This window comes from Xyrauchen texanus, chromosome 29, assembly GCF_025860055.1.
Source record: "Xyrauchen texanus isolate HMW12.3.18 chromosome 29, RBS_HiC_50CHRs, whole genome shotgun sequence".
Classification (NCBI taxonomy): Eukaryota; Metazoa; Chordata; class Actinopteri; order Cypriniformes; family Catostomidae; genus Xyrauchen; species Xyrauchen texanus.
The window spans coordinates 17,419,183-17,443,847 of record NC_068304.1 but is presented as its reverse complement, the minus strand read 5'-3'; the positions used below and the strand labels follow the sequence as shown (position 1 = coordinate 17,443,847).

Sequence of the window (24,665 nt, the reverse complement as noted above, 5' to 3'; positions counted from 1 at the left end):
GAAAAATAGCTCCCCATGAGTGTTCCAAAGATGGCTGCCGAATGAACTGACTTGCTATAAAGACTAGTTGGAATCAATTGTGAGTCTCCTCCGCACCTCACATTAGGAGCTCTATATGTGAGGCTTGTTGCTCCCTAGATGCCAGCTGCTTATGCAGACAGTAAACAGAATAGCAACTAACAAAGTTTTGAAACAGAAATTATGTTTCCACAAGACAGCAGAATTAGAAGAAACAACATTTTAGAAAATAGCATTGGAGGGTCCACCTTGTTCAATGTGCAATGAGACTCTTTTGAGTCTCTCAAAAGGACTATTCATTTCACTTTGTGGAGGATTTGTGTAGATTAAACTGACAATATGACGATTTCTGAAGGGACAGTGAATGTGTCGACATTTATTCAGGAATGAGAAGTGGTGAAGTTAGGTGAGATTGTTTAAAGAGAGTCAGCTGTGCTTCTGCTAATGTTCGTTTGTGTGGCTGTGTGCTGTACCTCCAGAAGAAGAGCTGTTCCTACAGCTGTAGTCTAGGGATTTGGTGTAGGGCAGCTGGTTTCCAAAGTAGTGAGTGAGAAGAGTCTTCCTCAGTGCGTTACCCTGAGAGAAAAAAGAGAGACAAGCTATTTTATCAACTGTGACATCTGAGGGCAAATGTGAAGGGCTTTTTTTCCCCTTAAAGATTTATAATGGACATGCAATGAAAGTACATGGGGCAAGGCAATCCAGAGAGCTTGAAAATAGAAATGTTCTTTTCATATAGTTCTATATATATATATATATATATATAGAAATGTTCTTTTCATATTGTTCTATATATATATATATATATATATATAAATAAATGTTCTTTTCATATTGTTCTATATATATATATATATATATATATATATATATATATATATATATAGAACAATATGAAAAGAACATTTATATATATATTTTTTTTTCTTTCCACAAAAATGTGTTATTGAGATGTAAAGTTAATTCTTGCAGGTTGACCTTTGAAGGTTAACAGCCCCTTTCTGGTATCCACGTGTGTATCATGCAAAAGTTACAGGGTTTACTGGCTTTACATGGTCATGACAGGAGTTGAAAAACTGGGTATATTTTTATTACACTAGTCTCAACATGTAGTTTAAGCTTGTTGGCTATCTTTTTGAAACAGTGTGCATTTAGGTTTATCCCTTGCTTCATGGACTTCCATGTAAGTGCATTACTGTACACATAATTTTTATTGGTCTTTAAAAAATAGGGGATGAGTCAACATTATTTTCTGTGGAAAGTGACAGCAAACGTGACATGAATGAAAGTAATATACATAAGAACTTGCATTGAAACTGGAACATTCCTTTTAGTTAAATAAAAAAAATATATATTGTCCGACAACAACAAAAACATTCAAAGCAAACTCAAGAGTGTGTGAACTCAAAGAGTATTTTAAGTCCTGTCCATTTTTATTCTTTCCAGACCTTTGCATGTTTTCCTCTCAACAGTGTTGGATAAAACACACACTCACATGGGAGAACTTTTTACATAACTGGTATAAACTCTCGTAATTGCTGTAATTATGCCAGAAGTGTAGCGAAACCTCAGGGAGGTAGAGGGTGAGCGAGTGAGAGCTGAAGGTAGAGAGTAGACGGCTGCCTCGAAAATCTGTTTCCCAGTGGGAGATGACTAAATGTGTGAGAGTCAGAGAGAGAAAAGAGATGGAGGGTGGCTGGCAGAGAGATGGAGAGAGAGAGTTATGTAACACCTGGTGGTGGCTTGCTGAGAGATCACGAGGATGGCAAGCAGAGAGAGCTAGATGGTACCGTCCCTCTCTTCCTTTCTTTGTCTCCTTGCCTAATGTTCTCTCCTTTCTTTGTATCATTCGTGTCTGTCTCCTTTTTTATTTATATTTATATATGAGATTCAAGAGAAACCAGAGAAAGTGACAGAGAGAAAGAAAGTACAGGGTTGAAGCGATGTTCCACTGTCCAAAATTGTCCAATCAGTCCAGTTGTGCATCTAGGGACAGACAGTTGGATGGTCATCCCAGGAGCCCCCCTGGATGCTACCAAATTTACTGCTGTTTTTATGGAAACAACCAAGTTGGTGGACAAGGCCCTGACAGCTCACTGACTGTACCCTTCCACACTGTGCCGCCAATCAGATGAGACACCCCGGATCCGTGTGGCCATGCACGCGCTGACAAAAGAGTGGCAAACTGCCACGGAGAGAAGACACTTTTCTCTCTCGCTCTGACAAGCACATGTTGTTGATATTCCTGAACGCTCTCAGTAAACACTCAGGCTCATCAGCAGTCAGCACAGGCAATGTCTGCTTTCACTGTCTGGATGAGCAGTCACACACACTCACAGGTGAACATGATCGTATAAAGACTTCCTATATCATCATTTTATGATCATAAAATTTTGCTTGTTTTAACATGTTAAAAACCTTCAAAGCATCTTAGCAACTGCAACATGATAAAAAACCCTCAAAACATCTTAGCAACTGTAACATGATAAAAAACCCTCAAAACATCTTAGCAACTGTAACATGATAAAAAACCCTCAAAGCATCTTAGCAACTGCAACATGATAAAAAACCCTCAAAACATCTTAGCAACTGCAACATGATAAAAAACCCTCAAAACATCTTAGCAACTGTAACATGATAAAAAACCCTCAAAACATCTTAGCAACTGCATAGCAACAAACTAAAAATCACTTAGAACACCTTAGCAACTGCATAGCAACTAGGGCTGCATGCTAATTGAAAAATTGATTAATCACAATCATTTTGCTCAAAATTACAATCATGATGATTCATTATTATACAATTATACTGTCATTCAAGATTTTTTTTATAACACTTCAACAGATTTATTGCACTTTCATGTAAGACCAAATTAAAAGAACATGGTGTCAATGAGCACATTTCCATACACGTTTTTACACCCATTATGCTTAGTAAGCCGACAATGCATTTGGTCATGTAAATTTTTTTTTATTTTTTATTTTTTATATAATCGGTGTCATAAACTGCATATAATAACAATAACAATAAACTGGTCGACGTGGGTAGATTTTTGCCCATTTTACCGATTTACACCGTGGCATGTAAACACCTTTACCGGTGTTCTCACCAGCTTATCCATTGTGTGCACATGTTGAGCGCATGTCGCTTCACAGTTTGTCATCAAAAGCAGAGAATAACACACTTACTGTTTTAAAAGTAAGAAATTTAAGAACTGAATGAATAAATACAAATTAAAACAGGGTTTAGCTCACTTTTAAAAAAAGATTGGAATTCAGTCAAATTGAATATGATATTATTGTAATATAATTAGGGCAGTTGATTTATCACGTTAATTCAGTGCGATTAATTATATAAAAGTAATGCGTTAAATTATTTTTTTTTTTACTAAAGCCACTTTTTGTCTTATCAATGCTTTACTTGCTGCCACAATACAATAATGTAATTATAATTATCGGAATTATTACTATATAACATATAATATATTATATTTGTAATTATTTAAACATAACTATTCAAAATTATTTGATCATTATATATTTATTGTTATTTGAGGGGCTTTCTCAGCAAATATTTAAATATGTGATTAATTGCGATTAAAAATGTTAATAAATTGACAGCCATAAATAAAATATTGTATTATTATTGAATAATAATAGTTATTATTATTAAATACAATATAAATATATTTCTGTAACATATTTTTTTCTTGCATGCAGCATTGCTTTGTAGTCTCGAACCTTAATTTTGACAGAAAACTAAAGGTAGTTGTTTTTATTTCGATCTGTAGTAGTGTTTACAACAGCTTTGTGCTCCTCCTTCCAAACATGGTGAAATACTCTAATCTACTCCTCGGCCTACAAAACCCTGATATCATCGAGTTACTTTAGGTTTCTTTGGTATGTTTTAGCAGCCAGACATTTGGAAGTTATGCACATTTGCAATTAAAGTCAGTGCAGAGCGCATTAAATTTAACACGCTCAGCGTACGTTAGCTAACTGCACAAAACTCTCAGCAGATCTGTTCAAAGAACTGCTCTGAGACTGCTGATAACACCATATCATGAATCTCAAATGTTTCAAGAATGTGTAATACGCTACAGACAGAACAAAGTGGCACACATACAAGCTATACGACACGTTACAACTATGTATTTCAAAGCATGGTTGAAAGTGAAGCAGACTGGTCAGTAGCAGACTTCTGAAGTCTGCATAGCTATGCACTGGCAACCACCCAGATCACCCTAGCACCATGGCATCAAGTTTTCCATTGGAAAGCATTCAAACTGTTTTTAGAAAATGTTAATACCATCTAGCCAACCATTTTAGATACGTTATTCAGGCGTGTCCCTTCGTGTCACTTCCAGTTCCTCTATACTGCAATGGCACATGTTTTCTTAGAAGCTTTTGTCTTTCAAACAAATTCAGCAATAATGGGGGAGTTTAGTGTCCCTCCAGATGCTGTAGTCATTTTTGCACTTCTGTAGAGGCCTTCAGATGGAAAGACAGCTAGAAAGTGAGAGATGAAGGTAGCAGTCTGACTCATCCGTCTGCTGCTGCATGGGAGAGAAAAAATATATACTCTGTGCAGGTGAAGTGAGGACAAAGAGGGAGGAGGTGGAGAAAAGATGGAGCGAGAGAGAGAGAGAGAGGGAGAGAGAGAGAGAGAGAGAGAGAGAGAGAGAGAGAGAGAGAGAGAGAGAGAGAGAGAGAGAGAGAGGCGAGGGAGAGATAGAGCAGTGAGGAGGAAGAAACCGACAGACTCACTTTTTTAAAAATGTGCACAGGCACGCCACACTGCGGCTGGCCTGGCTAAGCCTGGGATACTCCAGCGAGCTTCAAAAAGCCTTGCTCTGCTGTCTGCAGGTACCTGTGCACTTGGGAAAGAGGGATCCAGAGAGAGAGTAAGAGAGTTAGGGAGGGAGGGGTGATCTGCTCTGCGCTGCTGGTCTGATCTAGTCAAGCTCACGGCACACCCAGGGGTCATATCGCCTCTAATTATAACAAATGGGGCTCCGCTCTAAGGTTACAGCTGCAACACTTTCTTTTGCAACTTTTGGACATGTTAAAAAATTTTGTGAAGGAGGAGAGGAGAGAGAAAGAGAGAGAGAGAAACTAATTAATTTTCAAAAGAGCTTCAGTGCAACCAACCGAAGAAGGCTTGTGATGATAAAACCTGAGGATGTTTGAGCATCATTCATCTGTCAGCACGTTAAACCAGAGCATGCTTCAGCATCCGATGCATTCCAAACCTCGTCATAAAACGGCATGTTTGGTAGAGGTCTAATACCAGACCCCAGTCCGACAAATCATTGGTTTGTTGGGTTCGGGCCAGTTTTTTTTATTATTTATTTTTTTTAAGTATAACTTCAGGTTTGGGTTAGTTCAGGTTTGTAATTAATGAAAGCAAGTTAGGGGCTGTTCACACCGAATGTGTTTTTGTGTACGTTGCACAGTTTTTACATTGTTTTTCTATGTAAACCACTGGATGACTACTGTGCTTTGTCTCACGTAGGGCCGCCACTTTTTAGACACCGTGTCAAGAGCTTTTTTTTTTTTTAAAAAGCATGTCAAGTCACCAGAGTTTGTTGCGCTGCGTCTAGCTTTTTTAAAGGACATATGTCACAAATATTAAATGTTCTAAAGAGTTCAGGCTACAAAGAGGAATTTATGTGACTGATACATTGTTACACATGATTTCAGATTGTTCTTCACCCTGCAAAGTTCCAGCACTTTCCTTTTGCTCAGGTGTCAGGCCACCACACCTAGTTAAAACTATGCATATTTACTGTAACTATAGTGTCACAAATTTGATTTAAGCCTACAATGCTTAAATAAAATACAGCTTATTGCAACAAATGTACTTGTTTGGAGAATTCATTATAAAGAGAGTGAGCGATCTCAGGCTTAAAATTTGACATTACTGGTTATGGCTTGTCAGGTCACATGGTCTCAGGGATGGGATGGTTCAGGGATAGTTCACCCAAAAATCTTAATTCTCTCCTCATTTACTCAACCTCATGCCATCCCAGATGTGTATTTCTTTCTTTCTACTGCTGAACACAAACAAAGTTTTTTAGACGAATATCTCAGCTCTGTAGGTCCATACAATGCAAGTGAATGGTGACCAGACCTTGTAGCTCCAAAAATCACATAAATGTAACAAAGGTAATCCATATTACTCCAGTGTTTAAATCCATATCTTCACAAGCAATATCATAGGTGTGGGTGAGAAACTTTCACTTTTAGATTTGAATGTGAAACTAAACAGGTGACTTTCAGATCTAAAAATGAATGTGGAGATTAAGAGTAAAAAAGGGCTTACATTTGTATTTATTTCACCCCTACATCTAGTGTATTGCTTCTGAAGATATGGATTTAACTACTGGAGACTTAAGGATTATTTCTATGTTTCCTTTATGTGCTTTTGAAGCTACACAGGTCTGGTCACCATTCACTTGCATTGAATGGACCTACAGAGCTGATAAATTCTTCTACACATTTTTTTGTGTTTTGCTGAAGAAAGAAAGTCATACATATCTGGGATGGCATGAGGGTGAGTGAATGCCAAGACAATTTTCATTTTCAGGTGAACTATCACTTTAATACCCATACAGACATCTTGTGCATGAAAATTTTTCTTCACATATTTAAAAAGTGAAATATAGTATTTATGCATAAACAACTAAAACATGAAAAATAAGCTGAATTTGTTTTATTTATATATATATATATTTTTTGCTTACTGTACTAAGCCAAAAGAGCCCATCCAAAGTCTGTATGTTATTCTGGTCCCTAGATATGGCTCAGATCTCTCCTTCAATGTAAGTCTACATGATTTTTTCCACCTATTTTATCATGCATTAGACAAAAAAAGACTTAACAATCACTTAGAAAATTATTAAATCACACCAACCCTTAACAAGCCACTCAATGTATCATTCACATCTGTAGCACAAACTATGCAGAGCCAGTTTTGCACAAAAGTTTAATAGCTCTGGTTAATGCAGAAAGAAAATACTATGCTTTAGCAAGCGCCACTGATATTTTTTCCCAGCTGAGTTTCCCAAACACTTCATGAAGTAAAATAATATACAATAAAATGCCTCTCCTGTGTTTTGATAAAGGCCTACATTAGTCAAAAGGTGCTACATTCATAAAGACATTATAATGATAAAGTATAAAGAAGTTTGCTAGAAAATCACAAGAAGTTGTTACTTTAAGTCCCAAAAGGCCTTCGAAACAAATGTATTGGCACAGTAATGGACACAGTAAAAGTTAATGGACAAAAACTTTGCACCCATGCACTCCCTTTTTTAAGGGCACAAGAAGGACTATAGCTTTAGGTAGAATGGATTTATTGAGGACAGAGTGGAGAGAGGGACAGACTAAATCAATACACCTAAAACCTCATCGGGCAGTCTAGACATGCACACCATGCACAAATCTTCTCAGAGTTGAGGGAAAAACTAAAAACGTAACAGAAACGGGGGTGGAAAGAATGAGAGAAATAGTGTGACTGAGAGAAAAAAGTAAGAACTAGTAAATTCATTAAGTATCTACAGTCTTTGGCTTTAGGTAGAGGCAAAGAAGGTGAAGGTGACTGAGGCTACAAGTTCCTAACATCTCCTTTTGTGTTCCACAGAAGAAAGAAAGTCATACAGGTTTGGAGAAACATGAAGGTGAGTAAATGTTGATAGAATTCACATTTTTGGGTCAATTATATCTTTAATATCCATTGTTATATCATCAAACTCGCTAGCATTTCCTGGATATAACACATTGTCTGGCTCTTCTCACATTATATAGCATGGAAAAGGACAAGGAGGCCTCTCTAACGCAGGGTTCCCTTACGAATCCACCCAGTACAGCGGCCTGACCACTCTCTCATTGGTCAAGATGTCCATTGTGAAATGCTCTCAGTGGCAGCAGTTTTCAGTATGGCTCCACTCATAAACAGTGCCACCAGCAGAAAAACTAATTAGCCTTGCATGTGAGAGCAATTTGCTGATTTTCAGACAGGTCCAAGACAAACAACAGCAGCTGGCACGTACACAACCATACCTGCAGTTGGCTGACCCTGGTGCAGTTCGGATGTTGGGCATGTGATAGTCTAATGTTGTTAGGGACACAGAATAGTGTTTGTGAGGCACTGTATGCCGTCAGAGGACAATGGAGAAGGAGCCTGACCAGTGGACCACCAGAACATTTGATGCCCACCAAAGAGAACATTTACACACAAATAACACTGCTTTAAACAGCATCATATTCACAGCTGCTTTATCAAATGCACTAATCTGCTTGATGAATCCACTTTAATCTAGTAAATTCAAAAGCAAACAATTTATATAGTTCTTTGATAAACAACTAATGTAAATAAAATCTGTTTCCCAGCCTTTCGTTTCAGTCTAGGTTAGTTCACCCAAAAATGAAAATTGTCTCATTATTTACTCACCCTCATGTGTATGACTTCTTTTCTTCTGCTGAACACAATCAAAGATTTTTAGAAGAATATTTCAGCTCTGTAGGTCCATACAATGCAAGTGAATGGGTGCCAACATTTTTAAGCTCCAAAATCCACATATGGGCAAAATAAAAGTACTCCAGACGACTCTGGTGGTTAAATCCATACATTCTAATGTATTAATCCATACATTAATGTTATAAATTCTCCTCCCTGCTCAGTCAATTTCCACTTCACTTTCACTTTCTCCTTTTGTTTTTGGCGATTCACATCCTTCTTGCATATCGCCCCCTAATGGGCAGGAAAGAGAATTTATGACAAAAAATGACTTAAATATTGATCTGTTTCTCACCTACACCCATCATATCAAGTTGGAACACATGGATTTAACCACTGGGGTCATTTGGATTACTTTTATGCTCCCTTTATGTGGATTTTGGAGTTTCAAAATGTTGGGGCCCATTCACTTGCATTGTGAGGACCAACAGAGCTGAAATATTTTCTTAAAATCTTAATTTGTGTTCTGCAGAAGAAAGAAAGTTGCACACATCTAGGATGGCATGCGGGTAAGCAAATCATGAGAGAATTTTCATTTATTTTTTTTACAATTTAAGTGTGGATATTTTCAGATCTTCCAGAAATGTAGGTTGGAGGTATCAGTTTGTTTCACCCACCTAAAAGGGGTAGTTCACCCTAAAATAAAAATGGTCATAATTTATTCACCCCCATTTAGTTCCAAAATTGTATGTCTTTCATTTATATGCACAAAGAGACACAAAAGGAGATTTTTTAAATGAATCTCACAGTCAGTTTTGTTTTAATACAATGGCAGTAGACAGTTCAAAGCTTTAAAAAAAAGCATTCAAAACTGAACATGCAAACCACTATGAAAAGCTTCTCTCATAATGTCACAGAATGAGAAACGGACATTAATATTTTTAACGAAAAATTACTTACATTTCAGATTGTATCTAATATTTATTTTAGTGTGAATTATTCCCTAAATCTCTATTTTCAGTTTCTTCATTGAGGATTACATTCTACAGTAAATCTATTCCTATAGGTAAAGTAACTATTATATTTTCCAGTGGTGTTGTGCGAGTACACAGCAAAAACTGACCAGGATGGACTTCAATAATGAATATTTCGAAGGCGTTGAGTAAGTACATCTTGCTCCTCAAAGCCCACTCCTGCGGAGTACTGTGAACCTTCTGTGGTATCATCTACAGGTGTGTTTTTCTCACTCTTAAAGGAAAGGGAAATGTACAGCATGTACTGGCTCATTTCCATGGTGACCACACACTTCTTACACAACAATTAATAGCATCAGTGGGGTGGGAGGGGGGATTCAACATGAGAATGCCTCACACGTACACATTCAAACACACTTTCATGCAGATTCTCAAAGAATGTCAAACTGTACAGGAGTAATCAGAAAGCACAGACACATGCACTAGCAGTGAGAAGTGGTGCTCCTGTATTAGACACACAAGATCAAATGGATCTTACTTAATAAATATCCCTTGTCCTTTTAAGCATGATCCATCTGTTCATGTTTTCTAAAGAAAAAATACTTTATCAAAATGTAATCACTTTCTCCCCCTCGTAAAACACTTTTTTCTTCTGATATAACCAGACCATGTGGGCGGGGATAGATAATATTAACCAACTAGATTTGTTTTACATTCCTGGGTGGTTTCTAGGGTTAGGGTTAAATGGTTGCTAGGGTATTCTTTCAGATGTGAAAGTGAAACTAATCAGGCACAACATGTAACTTTCAGCTGTAAAATGTAAAGTGAAAGTACTAAATTTGTAAAAAAAAAAAAAAAAAAAGGACTTAAATTTGTATCGGTTTCTCACCCACACCTATTATATCACTTCAGAAGATATGGATTTAACAACTGGAGTCTAATGGGTACTTTTATGTTTCCTTTATGTGAAACATGTGTGGAGCTACAAAGGTCTGGTCACCATTCACTTGCATTTTATGGACCTACAGAGCAGAGATATTCTTCTAAAATCTTTATTTATGTTCTGCTGAAGAAAGAAAGTCATACACATCTGGGATGGCATGAGGTTGAATAAATGAGGGGAGAATAAACATTTTTGGGTGAACTATCACTTTAATGCCAAGTGTGAGCAATTCAAAGTGTTTACTGCAGTACCATTAACAATATCATGCTGTAGCTTAAGGCTAGAAACATACCCAACACATGTTCATAGTTGTGAGCGCATGACCAACAGATTGCCAATGCCATTCATCTGATCCAGTGGGGTGACAAAATTAAGTCTCCATAATATTTACCACTGAATACATTTTAATTTCCAAATAGGTTCCATTACTTAAGTTAAATGCATTGCGAAGGTAATTTCATATGATCTTTAAACACTGCATGCAGTTGTAGTCAGGGGCGAAATTTCATCAAAATGTTGGGGGGGACAATAAACATAACAATTCTCAAGAGCAATTTTTGAAGGGGATTTCCGCCTATGGTTGTAGTGATGTCACCCCTTGCTTTATTGAGTTGTGACAGGCTTGAGAACAGGTCTGCAGGCATATGGCATAAGTGAGATTAAACAATACAGGTGCTGTGTGAAAACCCTGAATAGTCGGGGGTTAAACATGTGCATGAGTTCGTGTTCAGGAGGGCTTAGAAGATGGAGGGCCATGCATGTGCGTAGGGTTTCGTCTGAGAGTGAATGCTCTGATGGATTTGTGTGGGCTAAAATAGTCATATTCCACTGCAAACATCGGGGAGACCTGCTAGCACAAACTGTGTATGGGTGTGTGTGTGTGTGTTTTGTCTCACTCCCACCTCCAGATCAGCATTATATGTACAGTAGTGTGTGTGTGCATCTGCATGTGTGTGAGGGGCTTTACCATGTGAGTTTGGTAATCTGAAAAGCTCCTTTGCCTCGGGCTGTAGTGTGAAACTTGGCTAGAGAGAGATACGGGATGGATGAGCAACAGGGAAAGAGAGAGAGTGTGTGTGTTACGTAACAGGGCTTTGTCAACAAACAGGAGAGGCCCATTTATATATACACCATCATCACACACGCACGCACCAAATATTGGCATGAGAGCTTACTTCAAAAGCACGCCTGACTCGTGAGATGTGAGGTTTTATTCTACACTCACACACACACATACAAATACTCCAGAACTGGCAGCGATTTGTATTCGGAGGTGAATATTTTGTAATAAGAGCTGGTTGAAAAAGTCCTGGAAAGGAGAAAAGAACACACTGAGGAACAGAATTGGCCTGGCTGCCATCCAGAGGGTTTTTAAAGGAAAACTTCTGGCAAAACATGAACACTGAGCAGACATTAGACAGAACTGCAACATAATAATAGTCTTCAAACAAGTTTCAAACACTCCCTGCAAATGGCATTGCTTGGACAAACAGATATACCCGCCCCACTTGTATAATCAGATTTTTTTTTACTATAAAGAAAGCGATCTACAGTACTGTAGTTTTATTTGCCGTTTTGAAAATTGTACTTGGTAAGGACATCATACCAGCAGCCGTTAGCAGTTCCTGATTAGAGGTTTAAGGAGCCTGCGCAAAGCCAACTATTCTGGAACGAGGACCGCCTTTTTTAAGGAATGCACATAATGGTTCCAAATGAGGCACCGGCTCCAGCACAGTCTCGGTGGAAAAAGGGTATAATGAGTGCAAACTGAATGTAACATGCAAACATTTTCCTTAAAGGGATAGTTCACCCAAAAATTAAAATTCTCTAATCATTTACTCACCCTCCTGGCATCTCAGATGTCTATGACTTTCAGAAATTAAGATTTTTAGAAGAATATTTTAGATCTGGAGGTCCTTACAATGCAAGTGAATGGGTGCCAAAATTTCGATGTGTTCAAACACGATAAGATAGGTGTGGGTCAGAAAAAGATCAATATTAAAGTTATTTTTTGTCATAAATTCCCCTCCCTGCCCAGTAGGGGGCAATATGCAAGAAGAATGTGAATCACCAAAAACAGAAGGAGGAGAAAGTGAAAGAGAAGGAAAATAGACTAAAATATTGATCTGTCACCGACACTATCATATCGCTTCAGAATATTTAACCACCATAGTCGTCTGGAGTAGGGCTGGGCGGTATATCTCCTTTTTAAGGTATATTTATATATTTTTAAATGAGATACAGGATGATCCAATGCCGTTTATATGTATATAGTTTGATGTTGCGTTACATAACCCATTTCTTCTGTAAAGCCATGCCATATTTGGATCTCTCTTCTCTCACACTCTCTACGCAACCCCGCCCCCATTCTCCCTCTGCGTCTATGCGCAAACACGGCCCCACTAGCTCACAAGTTCTCCTACAGCGGAGACAGTGCAGTTCACACTGCCGAATAAGACCTGGTTAGTAAAAATTCAAGCCATGGTTAAATTATTTGGAGATGGTTTGGATTTAAATATCAGACGAGCAGCAAAACAGTAGCATGCTGATTGACTTACAGGTGGCTTGTGTGTGTGCGGCGTGCTTTAAATGCATGTGCGAGACACTCGTGCCTAAATGGTCAAATACATTAAAAAATTCCACCAAAATGCTAGTCTTGGTGAGGTGTTCATGTAAAAACAGAGAGTCATGTTTAAAGTGAATGTAAACATTGGGGGAAAAGCTGATTCATATAGAAATGTATGACTTGTAAGTAGGGCTGCAAACAACGATTATTTTGATAATTGATTACCCAGATTATTCCTGAAAACTACGACTGAAAAGCTTGTTTTAAACATGCTTACTAATGATAAAGGACAAAATCATCTTTTAAAAATATCTCTAAATGACATTCACTGAATTAAAGGAAATAAATACTTTTTATTAAGTTTAATTCAATAAAGAAATTCACTGTTAAAAAAAACCTATTGTTATCAAGTGTTTGTATTGTTTTCCACATAAACTGGTCTAAAAATCCTTTAAACTAGACACATTTACTCGAGAAGCAACATATAAGATAATTAGATTTGCTTTAAGAGAATGTATCTTAAATATACAGTAAGTGTATTTTGTAAATAAGTGTATTTTTTCACATGGTTATATGTGCGAGTGCAGTAAAGACAAAATATACTTCTATTCAAGATCTCTAAAAGCATGTATAAATATCTTATTTGCTGCTTCTCAGGTGAATGCATCTTTTAAAAAGTATTTTTAGATATTTTAAAATATTTGTAATATTATATTCTGCTTCTGTATTATTTGAACTTTAATAAACCTATAACGCATTAAAACTGCATTTAAGACGTAATGCTGGAGTGTTTCCTTTAAAGAGCTCCGGCTCTGCATGCTCCACAATGAGAGTGCTTCTGTATTTACTTATTTTGTATTAATGCATAATAATTCCATCATACTTCACGATCTACAGAAGCTGAAGCTCTTTGGAAAGTTCAGAGTGCATCTGGACTGTGATCAGTGTAATTCTTCCTCTCCTCAGTCAGGTGTGAGCTGCTGCAGTGCTGATCTCACGTCATCATTAGAGTTTAATGTGATCTCATGTTACATGAAATGAGATCAAACGACTATTCCACAACAGAACTTTTTGTAGACAATTTTTTATTGTCAATTGCTGGATAACTTTACTTGTATAACTCTAGTATAAAATTATTAAAATTATTAAAGTATTATTCATACAGGGAAGACCAGTATTAGTTTTATGTCAAATGCATTCTGAATGTTTAATTTAATACTTGATCCTGTTCATTTGTTTAAAAAGCTGCTAAAAATTGTTCTATGGTGTTTTTTTATTTTATTTTTCTATTAATTTATTTTCTTTTGTTATTTTATTACTGACTGTTTACTATATTTTATAATGAACAAATTAGTGTTAGGCTATTATTTGTTGTGGTATTGAAGCTGGTATAAAAAAAATCACCACATTTCACTAAAGACTACTGAAATTTTGGTATTGTGCTAAATGTATATATTGTGTATGGTAGATCTTGCTGCAATAACATGATGGAAAAGTCTTATTCCATAGAAGTGTGAACACCCCTGCTGTAAAAGATGGCCTTCACAGTCCAAAAAGTCTTCTGCCCCGAAATGAAGCACATTGCAAGCTTCTTTTACCATCTCACGTGTGGCTTTCACTTACAATTGAACTTCGTAGAAAATACAGAGATATATATTGTGTATCGCCATTCAACCTAAAAATATGATTTTTGGTCCATATCGCCCAGCCCTATTCTGGAGTACTTTTATGTTGCCCTTATGTAGATTTTGGAGCTTAAAATTTTGGCACCCATTCACTTGCATTATATGGACCAACAGAGCTAGATATTTTTCAAAAAAATCTTCATTTGAGTTCAGCAGATGAGAGAAAGTCATACACATCTGGGATGGCATGGGGGTGAACTATCCCTTTAAGAGGCGTTTTATGTCAGCGCTTCAATTGACCAGTTCTGTGCAAACACAAAAATCAACACACACGTGCACATGCATCCAGTTCTATTAACCCGTCACAAGAACCATGCCCTTGCTGGAACCGTTAGTCACCTCTGTGTACCCTGAACTCAACCACACACACCTGCTATGTTGTCATAAAAGCACACAGAAACTATCCACTGTTTCTGAAGCTTTGTGGTCAGCGCTCTCTGTTGTGACCATTTGGGTATTACCATATCTAAAATTATAGCTGAACAACAGCACCTGCTTGACATTTTAAACATTTTGTACATTGAGTTCAGATGGGAACACACTCACGTTCACCTCACCACATCGACACAAGAGATCATTTGAGAGAGAGAGAGAGAGAGAGAGAGAGAGAGAGAGAGAGGCCAATTATATCTGCTCATTGAGTCATGACCTTCTGCTCAGCAAAACCAACTCACCAAGTCATAGGACAAACATAGAGAGAGAGAGAGAGAGAGAGAGAGAGAGAGAGAGAGAGAGAGAGAGAAATAGAAAGAGAGATCATTGCTTTTATCACCAAGAGTTGTCTGTGCAAATCTGTAAGATTTACTTATTGTTCAGGTCTTCAATCTTTTTTTAAATGTAGATTATTATTTAGATTACCATTACTGCCACCTTTTTTGTCTTACTGTCACTTTTACTTCTGTCACCCTATTATTTTGTGCAATAATGATTTGACAAAATTGTATGCAAAGCAATCATGCCACTAAAGTACTTTGAAACTGAAAATAGAGAGAGAGTGAGAGAGAAGATTCAACCTTCTGAGAGCGACTCAACCTGATAAACAAAGAAAAAACACTAAGATAAACAAGTGCTAAATGATGGGAGAGACAGACATAACCAAGATGAGAGAGTGAGAGAGAGAGAAAGTGAGAACGTGATGAGCCACGTGAGGTTGGCTCAGACACTGCAGGCGAGTTACGTAAACACCCCCCACTCCCTCTCCTCATGCAATCAGCAGACACCACTCCTCTCCAATCCCTATGTCTGCTGTTGCGCCACGCTATTCTCTCCTCCCTCACATGGCTTCTCACATGCTCCTTCCCTCCATCCTTCTCTCCCTCGATCGCAAGCCCTCCTACTCGCTCTCTCCCCGGGGAGCCGCCAGGCTGCAGATCAGGCCTGCATGAAACTGCAGCACCACTCTCAGGGAAGTAAGAACACAGCCAAAAAAAAGGATCACAAGCACTTTAATACACACAAATACAAAATACATAGAATTGAGCAAATTATCATATTTGGGCTGGAGAGGAGGAAAAAAATAATTTACACTTCTGTTTTTGCCCTGTATACAACTTGGCACTTATTTATGCATATGTGAATATGGTATTATATATTGTTTGACATTGCATATAGTGTATATTTTGCATTGTAACTTGATAAACTGATTGTTGCTGCTGTCTTGTGAGCAAATGTCCCCTTGGGGATATGAGGTATGTACAAACAAAAACAAACAACCAAGTAAACAAACATACAAATTTACTAACTAACTAACTCATTAACTAAACTTACAAACCAATGAAATTACCAACAAACCATCCATACATCCATCCATCCAACTAACTTAATGTCTAACTGACAGAGTGACCAACTAAACAAGACTTGCTAACAAATCAAACAACTAACAAACCAGCCATCCATCCAGCCAACAAATTAAAATACTAACCAAGTTAACTAACTAAACAACAAACCATCCATCCAACTAACTTTGTCTAACTAACTTACTAAACCATCCTACCAAACTACCAATAAGCTATCCATCTGACTAACTAACCAACCAACTTAATGTCCTAACTAACATCTTAACTGAAGTCCTAACCAAGTTAACTAAGTTAGCTAGTCAACTAACTTACCTAACAACCAACCAACCAACCAGCCATCCATGAATCAATCCAACAAACTTAGTGTCTAACTAACTAAACAAACAACCAACCAACCAACCAAACTACCAATAAACCATGCATCTGACTAACCAACAAACAGTCCTAACTAACAAATGTCCTAACTAACATTATAACCAATGCCTTAACTAAGTTAACAAATGAACATCCTAACTAACTGACTAACTAAACAAACAACCAAACTACAAATAAACCATCCATCCATCCATCCCTCCCTCCAACCAACCAATTTAAAGGGTCAGTTCACCCAAAAACAAAAATTCTCACATCATTAACTCACCCTAGTTGCATCTAAGATGTGTATGACTTTCTTTCTTCTGCAAAACACAAATAAAGATTTTTTTTTAAGAATATTTCAGCTTTATATGTCCATTCAATGCAAGTGAATTGTGGCCAGGCCTTTGAAACGCAAAAAAAGAGATTAGTCAGCATAAATATAATCCATCAAACTCAAATGGTTAAATCAATGTCTTCTGAACAGACTAAAATGTAACTCCTTATTCACTGTAAATCTTGACAGCAGTCTCTTTGGTGATCATAATTTTAAGCTTGATTACACTTACTATAGCATCATCTAGCGCTATGAACTAGGAAGTGTAATCAAGCTTGAAATCATAATCGTTCCTAGAGACTGCAATGGCAAGATGTACAATGAAAAATGAGTTACATTTGGTTTGTTCTCACCCAAAACTGACTGGATCGCTTCAGAAGACATTAAAGATTAAATCACTGTAGTCTTATGGATTTGATCTTTATGCTGCCTTTATCTCCTGAGCTTCAAAGTTCTGGTCATCATTCACTTGCATTGTATGGACCTGCAGAGCTGAAATATTCTTCTAAAAATCGTTGTATGTGTTTTGCAGAATTAAGAAAGTTATACAGATCTGGGATGGCATGAGGGTGAGTAAGTAACAAAATATTTTTTTTTGTGTGAACTATCCCTTTAATGTCTAACTTACCAACTAAAAAAAACAACCAACCAACCAAAGTACCTTCACACAACTGACCATCCTGACCAAAGGTGCTTTCATTGTGATGCTGCAGTGCCTGTGATGTCATAATGAATGTGATGCAGTAGCTGGTAGTGAATATAAGTGCTCTCCAGAAGTGATCAGCAACTGTCATTCACAGTAGGATATTACATTCCCATTGTCATACATTATTCCTATTTCTTCTTCTCCTTATAAACTCTTCCTCATCATCCACTCAAATTCAAACAAGCTCTACTGACATGACTGCGGCACAGTATTGTCAAAGCAATAGCCATTAAAATGGCAATCTCCCTCTCTGTTTTCCCCCATGTGCAGGGCTATAGTCAGCTTTCTGCAGTATTGATTCTTTGAGTTGGGTGTTTTGGCTACTCGCTCTAACACTAAGAACGTGTCCTCATGTGCCTTTGCTTATGTAACAGCGCAGGACTCTTTCTCCACTGAATGCTGATTAACTGTCTGGAGCTTAGGACTCCTAGCATTCAACCCGCCACAGACGCGCCACTGCAGAGGCCAGAGAGCTTTGGTTCATCTCACACTTCCGCATACACACACACACACACGCACACACACACACACACACACTTGCTCTCTCCTCTCTGGCTGTGGGGAGGGGTCATCGGGTTCAATGTCCTTGCTTATGATACAGGCGCCCTCTTCTGGAGAATGTTGGCATGGCAACAATAGTCCCTTATGGCTAGTTAAACCCAAAATGAAAATTCTCATCATTTACTCACCTTCATGCCATCCCAAATGTGAATGACTTTCTTTCATCTGCTGAACTCAAATGAAGATTTTTGAAAGAATATTTCAGCTCTTTTGGTCAAAATACAATGCAAGAGAATGGGTGCCAATATGTTTAAGCTCCAAAAATCACATTGGTCAGCATAAAAGTAATCCATAAGCAGGGCTCCAGACTAAAAAAAATGACTTAGGAGCCATTGGCTCCTAAACTGAAACATCAAGGAGCCAAATTGCTGTTTTTTGTCGCCAAATCACAGAATTGCTCAATTTAGATTGCTGTTCAGAAACAAGATAGAAAGCAGAAGAAAAGGAAGACAGCTGATAACACATTAATCGAAGGTTAAATAAACAGTATATATAGTATATATTTGAGAAGATAAGTTTACATTCCCTTTAGTCTCATAAACATTCGCACCTCTTTCATAATTTTTACAAATATAAGAGATAAAAGATTTTGTATTAATTTAATACTGCTCTTCAGAATCTACATTTCAGATATTTACATAAAGTATAGTATGCATATAGTAGTGTGTTGTATTCTTGAGAAACAATGAATGTTTGCACCATGATTAATAGTTGTGTACAAGTCCCTCAATTGTCCTAAGTGTCAAAAGCTTGATTTATATATATATATATATATATATATATATATATATATATATATATATATATATATATATATATATATATATGGCTGGTTTCAGTATTTCTGTAACTGCTAATCTCCTGGGATTTTCATGCACAACAGTCTCTAGAATTTACTCTGAATAGTGCCAAAACAAAAAATATCCAATGAGGGGCAGTTCTGTGGACAGAAATGCATTGTTGATGAGAGAGGTCAACAGAGAATCGCCAGACTGGTTAGAACTGACAAAGTTGCAAGGCGCTAGCCTGCCATTGGTAGCAACTTGGGGTTCAGCGCCTTGCCCAAGGACACATCGGCATGTGGAGTCATGTGGGCCAGGAATCGAACCGCCAACCCTGCGAATAGTGGCCAACCCGCTCTAATACCTGAGCCACAGCCATCCAGATAACAGATAACCGCTCTGTACAATTGTGGTGAAAAGAATATAATCTCTGAATGCTATTCTGTGATGCGGGTTGGCACTGTTTTGGCAGCACGAGAAGGTTAGACAATATTAGGCAGGTGGTTTTAATGTTGTTGTGGCTGATTGGTTTACTGTTACCAGATGGCCCAGACACAGAGACTACAAGAGAGCAAACTGAATAAAATCCCAGATGCAGTTTATTATGCTACTCCAACCCCAATTAATAGTTACCAGAAGAATAAAAAAAAAAGGGTACACAATATGACTTTTAAATATAAAGAAGCCCGAAATACACACGGGACTCTTGAAACGTCTGCACTCCAGCTGTGAGATCACTGACGGCTGATTCGCTGAGAAAGTGAATCTGATTCAAACTGCTAACCTGAGCTCCTGAGTTCAAACCCTCAGATCTTTTCGGGTGATTCATGAAAAACACTCAGTTCAAATGAGTGCGGTGCAGCGAGTTGGTCAGAAACATAATGGGTGAAAAGTGGCGGAGACACACTGGTGCGTGTTCTAAACATTCATTCAATAACTCACGAAATTATATCTGACAAAACCGCATATGAACACACACAAACGGACAACCCGATGGTGACTAGGTTTTAAATTATTGTCGAAATCAATTATTTTTGTTCGCATTTGCGACCATTTTAGTCAAAGACTGGAGCCCTGATAAGACTCCTGTGGTTAAATCAATATCTTCAGAAGCGATATGATAGGTGTGGGTAACAAACATATCACTTGTACATTCTTCTTTTTTTTGGTGATTCACATTCTTCATGCATATCGCCCTCTACTGGGCAAGGAGAAGAATTTCAAGCAAAAACTATCATATCACTTCTGTCGATATGGATTAAAACACTGGAGCCATATGGATTACTTTTATGATGCCTTTGTGTGCTTTTTGGAGCATCAACATGTTGGCACACATTTACTTGCACTCTATGGACCTACAGAGCTTAAATATTCTTCTATAAAATCATAATTTGTGTTCTGCAGAAGAAAGAAAGTCATTCACATTTGGGATGGCATGAGAGTGAGTAAATGATGAGAGAATCTTCATTTTTAGCTGAACTATCCCCCTTAAGGCATTCTGACATCACAACTTGCAGGAGCATTTGGTTAACCCACCAAAACAAAGTGCTCTTAAGTTCCACATACTAAGATTGGAATTATTAGCTCTTTGTCTAGTGAGTGCATAATTAAAGAACCTGTTTTGGAATACCATGCATAAAATATCAGATATCACTGAAATAGGTGACCTCAGAAATCATACCTGTCTCTACGATGGCTCTAGGCTCTAATCTAAAGTGCTCTCTGTCTGTCAAACATTTTGCACAGTCAAGATTTCTGACATATTTTAGGAGGGTGGGGTTTTGAAGAGATGGTGTGTGATTGAAGCAAAGCGGCTGGAATCGTTTACAGCACCTTTAAGACTATGAATAGTGTCAAAACACACAACAACATAAAGGGGGGCATTCTTTTAAGAACATTTTAATGGACAAAACTATTTGGTCCATCAATATTTTTTGTCCATTTTACCAGAAGAGAAAGACTCTAAATTTTAAATCTTCTAAAGGTTTTCCTCCAAAACTTTTAGCACAGACACAAAGCATATAGATGGCCACATAATGTTATGGAGGAAATGGAGAGGTTCCCCTCACACTTACTTTCTCTTCAAACGTCTCTTTCCTATCCAGCATCTCTTGCAGAGTCTGAAGGATCTTAATACACAACTTCTCCTCTTTCTCCATCAGTTTCTTGGTGTGTTTGATGAGCCTGAGAGAAAAGCAGTTTGGTAGAACACATTGTATCATATTTCACACTGAAGCATGCAATCTAAATACATCAAATGATACATTATGATACCTTGTTAAGTTTATATGACTTAAAGTAGGGGTGTCAAACATGCGGCCCGTGGGCCACATTGGAATCCTTTGCGGGCCACATCTGGCAGGCTGCATGTTTGACACCCCTACTTTGCGGGATTAATTGAGGGAAACATTCATATAGATTTAGCCTATTAAATCAGTAGGATGATGTTTTTTTAGCAACAGCATGGCAGATAAACATTTTAATTTGCAGTGTTGCATGGACATTATATAGACCAAAATATCGATTTTGCTGATTAATCGGCACCGATGACAGAATTCTGGAAGCATTGGTTATCGCAAAAATCCACACCGATAGTTTTCCCCGTTGTGCCCAATGCTGGACCAGCTGGGAAGGGTCCGCTGTCGTTATACAGTATGACAGCGGCCTCTAGAGGCCAAATAAAAACTATCACTTCACAGATGCCTTGTGGTGTTTGTTTGGACATGAGAAACAACACGCTGCATGGAGCGGAACACTTCAGATGTGGATTTAAAACATCAACAACCAAAAGGTATGTATACAGTAAACTACAGTACACGTTGTGATATCATTATAAAGTAATGAATTTGTTGACTAGATGCTGCAATAGTAGAGAACAGCAGTACGTTTGTCGACAAGGCTGAGAGGACGCTAACATTAAAGCTAACCTCAAGCATTTAGAACAATGTCACAAAAATATATGCAAGTCCTACCCAAATGTTTAAATGTCACAATTGTCACCATCTATTACCATCTATTTGCATTAGTTTATATCCAGCTGGTCATGTTTATGCATTCGTTAGCCAACTAAGTTGCATATTCAAAGCTAGCAGGGTTGGGGAGTAATGGAATACATGTAATGGGATTACGTATTTAAAATACAAAATATAAGTAACTGCATTTACAGTTTAAATCATTGGTAATCAGAATGCAGTTACATTCAAAAAGTATTTTGATGATTGAAGAGATTACTTTGCATTTTATTGTCATTTGTTTAATTTAATATTTAGTCCTTTCAGATGGAAAACATTTATACATATACATGATGCAATCTGAGGAACTGTCGAACAGCAGTGAAACACTTTCTTAAGATGCGTTACATTCATACAAGTTCATACTTTTGTGAGAGAATAGGTGGATATGACGTCATTGAGGAATTTTCCCTTGGGAGATCAATAGAGGAGCTACATCACGTTTCGACAGCTTAACAAGAAAACAGCTAGAATCACTTTGACAGATGAAACATAAATCCAATACATACATGATTACATGCCTTTTCAATGTTTTTTTTATGAGGTTGGGGTATTTTTTTTTTACAAGAAATGCTAACCAATGTAGCCTTTAACAACGTATAGAAACTACAACCAATATATCTATGATGAAAATGCACGATTGGAGCATACGTTTTTTTCTCTAGTAAGACCTTTGATATTAGAGCAAAGATGTACTGCATAAATCTTATTCTTAAGGAGAATTTAAATATTGTTTTTCTGTAAAAAATATCAAAAAATCTTTAAAACAAGACACATTTAAGTTAATTTTCTTACTTTATTTACTTGTTTATAGTCAAAACAAGTGAAAACTTGCAAGTACTGAAGAAGTACTCCAAAGTATTTAGATTACGTTAATGACTGATTAATCTAATGGAATACGTTATAAATTACATTTTACAGCATGTCTTCTGTAATTATTGTAAAAAATCTTTTCATGCAGCCAAGAGAAACGTTTAAACAAATCAGAAACACATCAGTTTAAATAAAAAAAATTTATCCTCACTGTAATAGGATGACTTCAGATCGATCTCATTCTTGCGCTGAAAAAGGCTAGACACAGCGCAATAAATACAGTTTAACAGAAAGCAGGTGTCTCAATATGCTTTTAAAGTTCTTCTAAAAAACAGTGCTCCTGCACAAGACACTGAATACACAAAAACAAAAACATGCTGCGGTGGAAGGCGTGAAGCATACACGCACGCCATATCTCCATGTTAATGCGCTCCACGTGCCATGTGATAAGATGAGGCAGCTGGGATTCGTCCTCCACCACCCGGATTGAGGCAAGTCACTACGTGACCAAGAGGACTTGGTGCATTAGGAATTGGGCATTCCAAATTGGGTGAAAAAGCCACTGTCTGTTTGAAAAGCCACTCTCCTTTGCTCATAGTCTGAGCCACTTCACCACCGAGTTCATCCGAATATCACTGCTATCTAGGAATATTGCTACTCTACATACAACTGTACTGAATAAAAATCAATGTGGCATTTCGCTGTTATTATGAAGCTTGAGGAGTAGTAAGAATCAGTGCAAGTGTAACACCATGTGAATTGTCTAATGAAGCGTTTTCCCCCTCATTTTACTTTCGACTTAACATTTGAGAATATGGACTGTCTAAAACATTTTATTTATTTATTTTATGCACATTAATAGAAAATGAAATGCTCTTTTTTTTAATAGCCAGGATAGGAATGTTCTTTGCAATAATATAATGGTACTGAATGGTTAATGTATTTATTGCGCCCTCTTGTGGATTAAGGAAACCACATCAGTTTAAAAATCAGCTGACTTTAAAATTTGAATATTAGTTCCTAGATATGAATATTTATTTAATTTAAAAAAGTATAATGCTTTTTCAAGGTTCAGTCAGTACTGTTTATTTTTGGAATAAAGTTCAGCACTATTTTACTTTGAGTGCCATTTATTCATTCAGTATAAATATAAATAAAAAACTATCGGTTGATTAATCAGTTATTAGTAAAATCCAGTTATCCTTAAAATCCACTAGCGGTCAACCTCTAGTTATAACTTGCATCATCGGTGGACATTTTTTTCATGCATGACATTCATCGCTCGCAGATTCCTGCCTCAGCAAATGTACTGCATGTCTTCACAACAGTCCCTTGACAAAACATCCCACTGTCTCTCACTGCAACACTGACAACATGGATAAGCATAAATATTAGAGGTAATAACTTTTCAATTATTCACAGAATTATTATTTTACTAAGCAAATTTGTAATTTAGAGTACAAACAGTTTCTATGCTTTACTGTTCGGTTTTAGACAGTTTATTTAAGCTAAAGCTATCCAGCCCAGACAGTGAGCGGTTTTCCCTTTATTTATTTTTTGGTCTATATTGTTGATTGATTATCTAATACTAATTGATTATTTAATACTAATCTGCAGTAAATGAAACAAATTAATTTCATGTTCTCCGTGTTATATTAC

General features: G+C 37.2%; 1 protein-coding gene across 2 annotated transcripts in view; it reads right to left on the bottom strand.

Annotated features, from left to right (window-relative positions):
* LOC127622873 (inositol 1,4,5-trisphosphate receptor type 2-like) overlaps positions 1–24,665 on the bottom strand; it is a 110,362-nt gene that overhangs the window by 47,211 nt on the left and 38,486 nt on the right. For both annotated transcript variants that reach the window (XM_052096993.1, XM_052096992.1), the window contains exons 37-38: positions 21,258–21,366; positions 492–594 (exon numbers count right to left, since the gene is read on the bottom strand). In XM_052096993.1, coding sequence (XP_051952953.1) covers positions 492–594; positions 21,258–21,366 — 212 coding nt within the window. The remainder of the gene's footprint in view (positions 1–491; positions 595–21,257; positions 21,367–24,665) is intronic.